Below are 9753 nucleotides of genomic sequence, written 5' to 3' on the forward strand. Positions count from 1 at the left end.
TTAACACACCAGGGACAAACGATTCCTGTTAAATGAACAACTCGGTTCCTCGAATACAGAGGAAGCAGCCGCGTCTCTTTGGTAGCCATGAGAACCAAACAATGATAACTAAAAAGATGGATCCGGAGCACAGTATGTTCTCCCGCCAGCGTCTCTCCCCCACACACCGCCTGTTACGCCATGATGGGAAACCTAGCTGTCAACCGGAGGGGCCCTACGTGACGTCACGACGCAAGCAGGGCGTTGTTTTTCCATAATGAGGCGCTTTAAAACAGCAGCACGAGCCTTGGCACTAATTTAGTCCCAGGCATTCAGAGCTAAGTGGAACTACTGCTGTGCTGTTTGGAGGGAAACTTGCTTTTACTTTGCCTTTCAAGTCGGACTCCTTTTGTTGTTGTTGTTGTTGTGGAAATACAAGCACTAAAAGTAAGTGGAATTTGTGGTCATCATAACTTTATGATCTGTACACATTTGCCCACGGCGCGTTTGGATAGAGCGGCGCTGGGTTGGAGATTGGGCGCAAGGAGCAGATGCGCCTAATGTTCAAATGTATATAAAAAAAAAACTCTTACTGGCTTGATGTTTCTTTCTAAGTTTGTGTGGTTCTTATGTTGAATCGCATTGTGTTAGAATCGAAATGAAAATAATTGTCGCAGATCAAAACACCCATGCGTTACAGTCTGCTCGCATAAACGCGGATAAATTGCGCCAAACGTTGGTGATGATCGAGGTGGAAAATCACCAAACGCCAATTTATCCTGAAATATTTCTGATTAGTTTGTTAAAAAACAAAAAAAAAAACAATGCTCACGTTAGGCTCCAATCCCTGCCGAACACTCATCGGTCAGTGATGTGAAGTTTTAGCAAGGCGCGGTTGGGCAGGCGCACCCTTTCGCTCACTACAACTATGGATCATCAGTGACGGTTCTTCTGTGTTTTGTGTTCCGTGTCCAGCCCTCACCGCCAGCATGCTGCTCCTACTACTCGGGATCGTCTTCCTGCACGTCGCTGCTTTGGTTCTCTTATTTGTGTCAACAATTACCAGCGTAAGTATAATTATAGGTTTGCGTAATAATGAAAGATGGTCATACAGTCTGTGTTATTATCAGAAATATTAGCCTGTTCGGATCTGGGGTGAGGTTTTTGCTGACGTTTAACAATGTTGTTTACGCACTTTTTGTTCTTTTGGTATAAGGTATGGACGACAGGAAACATCGGTACTTCGGACCTGTGGTTGAACTGCACATCTGCCGTTGGAGGGCCGCGCTGTGACCCCGCCAGCGCCGGAGGTAGGACCCTTCCCACTTTTCAGCTTGTTCTTCTTTGCTTTGCGGCTCGGCAAGTGCGTAACCAGCTTTTCAATCCGTTAAATATTAAGTCCTTCCGGAAACTTTCCCGTAGTGGATTATTGACAATCAACAATCATGTATGTCCATTCCTTAGACTGTGAATTTAAACGACGTAGCTTTCATGTGTCGGTGATTTGATGGCGAACTAAACATTTTCCAATGTAAAACAACAGCAATGAGACGGTAGAGAGGAGAATTTTTCATTTGGGATGAATTCTGTGGGCAGTGTGGGCGTGTCCGTGCGCCATCCGCAGCACTGAGGCCATCTAGGGGATACAATGTGTAACTGCAGCTTGTCAGGTCCCCCCACCTGATAGGCCGTAACTGTATAAATAGTAATGCCCTGATGTCCATATCCGAGCCCCATGTTTGGGAGTCCATACTCAGAGGGAATGGAAGGTTTGGGAGGTCTGAAACAGGGTGTGGCAACAAGTGTATTTCTAGTGTTAAAGTATGCCAGTGTGTATCTGTGTGTGTGTATATGTGGACCTGTGTGCACATGCGTGTGTCCATGTATGTGTGTGTGTGTGTGTGTGTGTGTATATTTCAACATCAGGGAGGCCTTGGGACTTCTATATGCAGCACATACTACGTGCTAAGAGATGATCGCGCTCCGCCTGTCACATCTATGCATGTGTGTGTGTGTGTGTGTCTGTGTTTATATGTCTGTGTAGCGGCATTATTAAAAACCAGGACGGCAGCTGCCTTTTCTGAGCCACATTTAGACAAAGCGATCCACCTCTTGTGTGGACGTTGAACCTCAGCTATTTCACTTGCAGTGTAGAATGGTTTGTTTTTCTTCTAAATCAGGGCAACGTCATAAAACATTGGGGACTTTAAGTAGTATCACTTTAAACGTTTAAAGCTCAACAAGGAATTATCCGCTGAGGTACTGCAGAATGTGGTGTGTGTGTGTGTGTGTGTGTGTGTGTGTGTGTGTGTGTGTGTGTGTGTGTGTGTGTGTGTGTGTGTGTGTGTGTGTGTGACTGTGGTAGCGGGGCTCTAGATGATGTCATGTGTCTAGAATGAGTGGTGCCCGGACTGGTGTATGTGTGTGCCCAGTGTGCATGTGTGCTGTGTGTGTGTGTGTGTGTGTGTGTGTGCCCAGTGTGTGAGTGTGTTTTGTTGGGACTATGGTATGCCCTCTGCCAGCTGGATTCAAAGCGGCTAGTCAGTTTGTTTGAGTTGCTTTCATCAGGGCACTGACGCACACTGTTTGTTTAAGAGGGCTTGTGTGCCCGCGTGTGTGTGCTGGTGTGTGTGTGTGTGTGCTGGTGTGTGTGTGTGTGTGTGTGTGGGAGGACGTCATGATATTGAAGATAGCCTGGTGGTCCATGCAGAAGGGCCCGAAAAGCCGAAAACTCTTTCACATTAAAAGTCCCCTTCTCAAGCTTTGCTCAACAGCGAGGTGTGTGGAATGAGGCAGAAGCTCAATTTGACTGCTTTTTGCTATGATTGATCCCATGAGGAACAGAGTTTTCTGAGGTATGATCAGTGAGTAGATGATGCACAGCTCGTGATGATCACATGCCAAAACTCATGTTGGTCATTGTGGTTTCTGTAAATACTTCCCTTAATCGTTATCGTCATTTTAGCCAGTTGAGAGCCCTTAATTGCCACCCAAGAGTCGCTGTGTGTCGCTGTGTGTGTGCGTGTCTACATCCTTCATTTGAGCACTGGCGTGTGTGCATCCGCACACACACACACACACATACACATACACACACACAGACACATACTGGGATATTCTGAGCCGGTGAACCACACCTCAGGCGAGGAAATGTCCCTGTCAGAGTTAACCGCCCTGTCAAAGGAAGGAAGAGCTTGCTGTGTGTTTATCTGCAAGTGGCGATAATAGGCGCGCAGTGTATTTATAGTCGCTGTTGAACTCCTCGTCAGGCTTTAGATGGAATATTTTACCTTGTTAGATTCGCCTGAATTTGCAGCATACATCATTGAGGCAATTGCATCATCATGACATTCAATTTCAAAACAAAATCCGCTCTCCCCCCTGCCCTACTGATTTGAATGTTTCTGCGTGTCCGGTGTGTGTGTGTGTGTGTCTGTATGTGTGAGTGTGTGTCTAGTGGACAGAGACAATGTTGAGTGCATTTTTACTGCCCACCGGTGAGCCAGTGGGGGTCTCATGTTTCCTCCTCCTATGTATCTGTGTCCAAAAGAGAAGACCAAACCCTGGCATCGGGAACATAATTGTTATTTCCAGTAACCTGAAGCCAATCCCATTACAACCACCAGGGCCCTTTATCCACCTGCTGTTATCCTCTCCAATCCTGTCTTAAACAGAAACTCACCAGAGTGCTGTCCACATAGTTCTTCTAGTGATGGACACTTAACGTCTTTGAACATTAATGCCACAAGGATATTTACAGTAGTGTTGAGTTGATGGGTCGAAATGAAAAAAAGTAAATCTCGACCAAATGAATGAATTAATATTAAATGTTAAATGTATAGGAGAATCTCAAGTGATAAATAATGCAACATGTTCACTTAGTGGTTACCCATTAAAACCAAATCATGTATTTCACTTTTAGAACACACTGATAATGTACCATTAAGTGAGGCGGTCTGATGTTCAAATGATTAAGTTAGTACATTACAAGTATACTGTGTACTGTGGGTACAACACACTTTCCATGCAAGCCAAAGCAATGTGTAAAAGCTGCCCCTTAGTGCGTTTAGTTTACCTGCACTATTTATTTGCATTCTTCACTTCCCCTCTTTCACGCGGGCAGGTGGTAGTGCTGAACCAACTAAATAGTATTGGGAGGAGAGAGAGAAGGGGGGAGAGAGGGTGAGGTAGAGCGGAAACCCGAGAGGAAGGGAATGATTCGTGTTTAACCCTCAGACAAGAAATAGACCCTGCTTGGAAATCCTGGCATTCCTGGCTAGGTGCCAAACACACACACACACACACACAAATACACGCACACACCTCCATACATACACACACACGCGTGTACGGGGACACACCCGCACAATTCCACGCACACGCACACAGACAAACACACAGATATGCACTGATAGATTGGTCTTTGCTGTCAATACAAGGGACTAATGGGTTAATGGTTACAGTAACCTGGCCTTAGAAGGCTATCAGCTGAGATCAATAGGGAACATTTAGGTCGTAGGTTACCTTATGTGGGGGGAGGACCGTAGCTTTTAGAAATAGGATACCCAGACCTTCACTGTACTTAATCTTTTCCCGGTAACCAAAATGGAGGATGTATGCAAATGAGCTGCACTCTGCACTGGCGTTGTTGTGATTTGTTTGCGGAGTCTTGTTAGTTGTTTATTCTCAGCACAATTATGTTTTCCATCCATCTCTTTTCCATTTGCAAAAATCGAGTTACAATTGTTGTCTTGTTGAATTGTTGACCTCTTTGTTGATGGTGATGATAATGGACTATTCATTGATCGCCTCCTCTCTGTCTCTCTCTCTCTCTGTCTCTCTCTCCCTCTGTCTCTGTCTCTCTCCCCCTCTACAGAATGGATCCAGGCAGTCCAGGCCGTCATGATCCTGTCCATCATCTTCAGCTGCATCTCCCTCATCCTCTTCTTCTGCCAGCTCTTCACTCTGCAAAAGGGCGGCCGCTTCTTCCTCACTGGAATCTTCCAGATCCTTGCCGGTAAGTCCACGGTTCCTGTTCTTCCCTCAGCCTCCATCCCCTCCAACCGTCTTCCCCTCCACATTACACGGCTCATATCCAATGTCAATCCCGAGATTCGAGCCGACACGACCCACTGTCTTGTCTAGTGGGCTGGGGCGGTGGGGTGAGGTTGGGGAGGCACTGCCTGGTGCCTTGTTAGTATGAACCAGCAGACAGACAGACCGGCCTGCCTGCACAGATAGATGAGCAGACAAGCATTCAGGCCTGGGCCGATAGATGAGCAGACACACAGACAGGCTTGGGCCGATAGAGGCCTGGACCTCTTTAGCTAGAGGGTTAGCCTCTCCCCTGGTAAGGACAGGATTGTTAGCCTCTCCCCTGGCCTGGACTGAAGTCAGTAGCCTTTAGCCAGAGGGTTAGCCTCTCCCCTGGCCTGGACTGAAGTCAGTAGCCTTTAGCCAGAGGGTTAGCCTCTCCCCTGGCCTGGACTGAAGTCAGTAGCCTTTAGCCAGAGGGTTAGCCTCTCCCCTGGCCTGGACTGAAGTCAGTAGCCTTAAGCCAGAGGGTTAGCCTCTCCCCTGGCCTGGACTGAAGTCAGTAGCCTTTAGCCAGAGGCTTAGCCTTTCCCCTTTCCTGGACTATACACAGTGGCCCAGTGGAAACAGGGGTGGGCGGACACACAATAGCGGCTGTACAGGTGCCCACTCATCCCAGCCGGGCACGGGGCTCGGCGTGGGGCCAGACACACAAGTCCAAATGTCAGCAAAAGGGTGCCGGCGGGCGAGTGGGTTTGAAGACCAAACACAGAACCCTGACGCACGGTCCAGCGGCCAGGCGAGAGGGAGAGGCGGGAGGCGGACACAGCGTGAGATGAAAGGAGGAGAAGAATCGGTCACAAGCCCAAGCTTATTCTAGGATAATTCAGCGTGAATAAAGATGGAGTGGGCGGAGGAGGGGGAGGAGGGAGGAAATTCAAATCCCTTCACTGTGGGTTCACCTCGGGACACAAGGCAGGCCGGGGCCCGGGAAAGGGATGCAATGAAACTCAATCTCACCGTTGAACCGCAGACGTTACTATTTATTATTTTTCTCGTTGTTGGCTATTGTTTGGTCAGATTTTTGCATTCGCTCACCCTTTTTCTCTCTCCTTTCCTCTCCCCCCTCCCCCCGCCCCCTGGCAGGTCTGTTTGTGATGTGCGGCGGTATCATCTACACGGTGATGAGCCCCAACTGGGTGCCGGAGACGGAATCCTTCGGCTACTCCTACATCCTGGCCTGGGTGGCCTTCCCCCTGGCCCTCATCAGCGGAGTCATCTACGTCATCCTAAGAAAGCGAGAATGAGAACCCCACCCTCCAGCCCGTGACGTGACCCGTCACTGCCACCCCCCTCCATCCCCGCACCAACCCCGCCCAGCCCAACGCCTCCGTCACCTATGATCCTCTCCCCTGTGCTTTTTTCACCCAGTAACCTTAGCCAACACACCCCACCCCAAACACCACCCCCCCCCCACATGCGAGCGGCACCATCCACTCCTCACGCTAACGTAAAGGAGGAGGGAGGAGAGGGGAAGGGAGGGGCCTGATGTTTGTTAACCAAAGGCCCCCCTTCTGAAGCCGTCAGGGTCCCAATGCATCCAGATCCAAAACAAAAGGGGTTAACAGAAATGCTACAACCAACAACAACAAACAAAAAAAAAAAAACGACGAAAACGACGACGACTCCAAAGCAATCAATCATTACTGTCTCTATTTGAGGATGTATATAGTATCTATGGTTTAAAACCTATTTATAACACTTTTTACATATGTGTACATAGTTTTTGTGTTGCTCTGTCGACAAAGATTCTGGCAGGTGCTTTGTTTTTCGCTGATTAAGTGCCTCCGTGTTGTTTGTAACGACGAAATAATTGACATGCCGTTTCGTTTTCTTGTTTTCTTTTTACCTTATCCCGTTTCCTTTTAGTAATCGCCAAAGAATTAGTTAAAAAAGTATTTTAACCAAAAGCATGTGCACACAATAGAAAATGAGTAGAATCAATTTGGCAAGATGCTACAACTAGTTGTGACATCCAAACATAAAAGAAAACAACAAAATATACAGCAGATCTAGGATAGACATTCGATGTAGCTTTTGTTATTTTCTATTTGTGAATTTTATTGACGTTATTTTTCTATTTCAAAGACGGTGCTATATATTTACCATTCCGATAAATTACAGCTATGATTTACAGTTCAGTTAGGAGTTACACAGGCTGTCATGACGAGAGTGGAGCGTACAAGCTGTGTAACCTGCTTCTATAGTGAATACAGTCGACACCATGTCTAAATAAATACCTTATTTTGTTCAGCTACTGTAATATGACATTTAATGTTAGTTTGGCTAATTTGATTGGATGATTTAAAACCATGTCAAATGTCAGTATTGTGCAGTCATCCAAATATTTGTTTAGTTGGTTTTTATAACGAAGGCTAATGGTACATTACATTACACTTTTTTTTTGTATTTTAGCTACTGTGCACACAGCTACTGTTCACACTCACTATTGTTTTTATTTTTCTGTATGACCATTAAACTCTCCTGATGCCAGCTTGCCTCCGGAGAACAATGTTGTAACGACGCACTGTGGCGCTAAAGTGCCAGCTATGCTAACTCGGCTAAAAAGCATCACAGCCTCTAGCTGTTATCGACATTATTTTTCTATTAACCCAATTCAATATATCAATACAAGCAGAGATCAAGCCATATTTAGAGACGACCAGATAAAACATAAACACACACCTATGTTTAAAGAGAATTTACAGCTTTTTTTTTGGCGGGAGTTTTACGACTGATTCAGTTTGCAGTGGTGAGACATTGCCATTTTTTTTTACTTGAAGTCCATAATAATGTAATTCTCTTCTCTACTGTATGATATACTGTTTAAAAAGTTGTGCGTAACAAATGTTATTGACAATCTAGCCTGAATACTTACATTATTCAATAAAAACAAAAACGGAAAAAACCAACTGGCAGAAACTAGTTTACAATTCTCACATGTTCTGATATGTCGTGTTACACTGTAATGGGGAGAGTGTGTGTATTAATGCTTGCAGTCACATTATGAGTTGCTAGTGATTCTATAACAGATGTTCTAGTAATTTCCCCTAAACTGTTGGGGTCTGAAAACCTTGCAACACACACACCTTACGATGTACGTTACAAATTCTATGGAAGACAAAATGTATGCAAAAACATTCATCACATTCTACGAACAGACAACATGCAGACAGATCCACAGACCATGAACATGTTGGATATACATAGACACACATCTGTATGTTCTAAAATAACTCAATAACCCAATAAAAGACTAATATTCAGCATGCAACGGCTACCGTTCAGTGTCTTCCCTGCTTCGGTGAGCCTACTTGTAGACCACACCGGCTGCTGTAATGTCCGTAATCAGCTACTAACAGGGCCGTCCGCCCCTGTTAGTAGCTGTAGGGTAGGGTTAGGGTAGGAGGGAGGTAAATTAGCACGCCCCTGGCTGATGACTGTGATCGTAGTATGGACATGTCTGTAACAAAACGCTGGCACGACGGGTGGTCTTGCGTTTCCGGTCGTGCTTGGCTTGGCTTGTGATCACTGCTGGCTTTCTTTCCATCTGCTGCATCAGAAAGGGAAATGCAAATTCTGTAAACGAAACCAGTTTTTTCATTCTCTCTGCCTCTGGCTGAAACTAATTTGAGATTGTGTATTCCGCTAAACACCAACAACAAAAAAAGGTAATTGTGAATAAAATAAGAAATTCAGCATGCAAGCTCGGCCTACTCTGCACTTGTTTTGTCAGGTGATTTGCGGGAGCGGGGTTCAGTTAGAAGTGATGTCAGGTTTCTAATGACAACTGCCTTGTGGGAGTTGTAGTAGGCCCATATCAACAGCTACATCTGCCTGTCAATGCTATGCTCTGTCCTGTTCTATCATGTGTTACTGATATATTACCATAACTACTTTGAAGTAATCAATAAAAAAATGTTTCTTACAACAACCATGGAGCCCAAATACATTTCTTTCTTTCACAGCAGTAGGCCTACTTTAAACGCACATTATGATCATCCAAAAAGGTCTGCATGTGTGTGTGCGCCCTTCTCTTTTCCTCAACAAAACTGAGAGATGTGTTTGAAAGGCCTACCATGTTATAGGCGTTAAATCTCAATTAAACTAGGAACCATTATATCATGAACTATGATTTTTAACTGGTGGTATTATCTGAATCTCCCACCATGAAATCGTACTCCTAGTGAAGCCCATCTGTGTGTGTGTGTATTTGTGTGTGGTTGTGTGTGTGTTTGTGTGTGTGCATGGTTGTGTGTGTGTGAGTATGTGTGTGTGAGTTTGGTTGTGTCTGTGCTTGTGTGTGTGTACGTTTGTAAGTGTGTGTACGTACGTGTGTGTGTGTTTGTGTTCATGGTTGTGTGTGTGTGTGTGTGTGTGCGTACGTGTGCGTACGTGTGTTGCTGCAAGCTTGAAGGGTCACAGTCACCAACAGCCACTCCTCATAGCATAGCTGACATAGCTCTAGGTAAAATAGGGACACCGCTCTGAGGGTATTTGTGTGTCGCGTGTGTCTCAGTTTGTGTGTCTGTGGTAGTGTGTTTGTGAGTGTGAGAGTGCTTTTTTGTGAGTTATTTTTTATAATATCGTTATAATATCACAAACAAACAAAGTCAAGTTGTGCTTGTATCACTCTTTGACATACATTCTCGTTCACCTCCTTGCCAGTTTGTGCAAATG

General features: G+C 45.5%; 1 protein-coding gene across 1 annotated transcript; it reads left to right on the forward strand.

Annotated features, from left to right (window-relative positions):
* The first annotated feature begins 279 nt into the window (after nucleotides 1-279).
* pmp22b (peripheral myelin protein 22b) lies at nucleotides 280-8980 on the forward strand. The gene is made up of 5 exons (XM_079756750.1): nucleotides 280-426; nucleotides 955-1046; nucleotides 1196-1289; nucleotides 4856-4996; nucleotides 6160-8980. Exons 2-5 carry the CDS (start codon nucleotides 969-971, stop codon nucleotides 6318-6320), a joined length of 474 nt encoding a protein of 157 aa, XP_079612876.1. The 5' UTR covers nucleotides 280-426; nucleotides 955-968; the 3' UTR covers nucleotides 6321-8980.
* Nucleotides 8981-9753: the final 773 nt, after the last annotated feature.

Source organism: Pollachius pollachius (genome assembly GCF_949987615.1).
Source record: "Pollachius pollachius genome assembly, chromosome: 19".
NCBI lineage: Eukaryota > Metazoa > Chordata > Actinopteri > Gadiformes > Gadidae > Pollachius > Pollachius pollachius.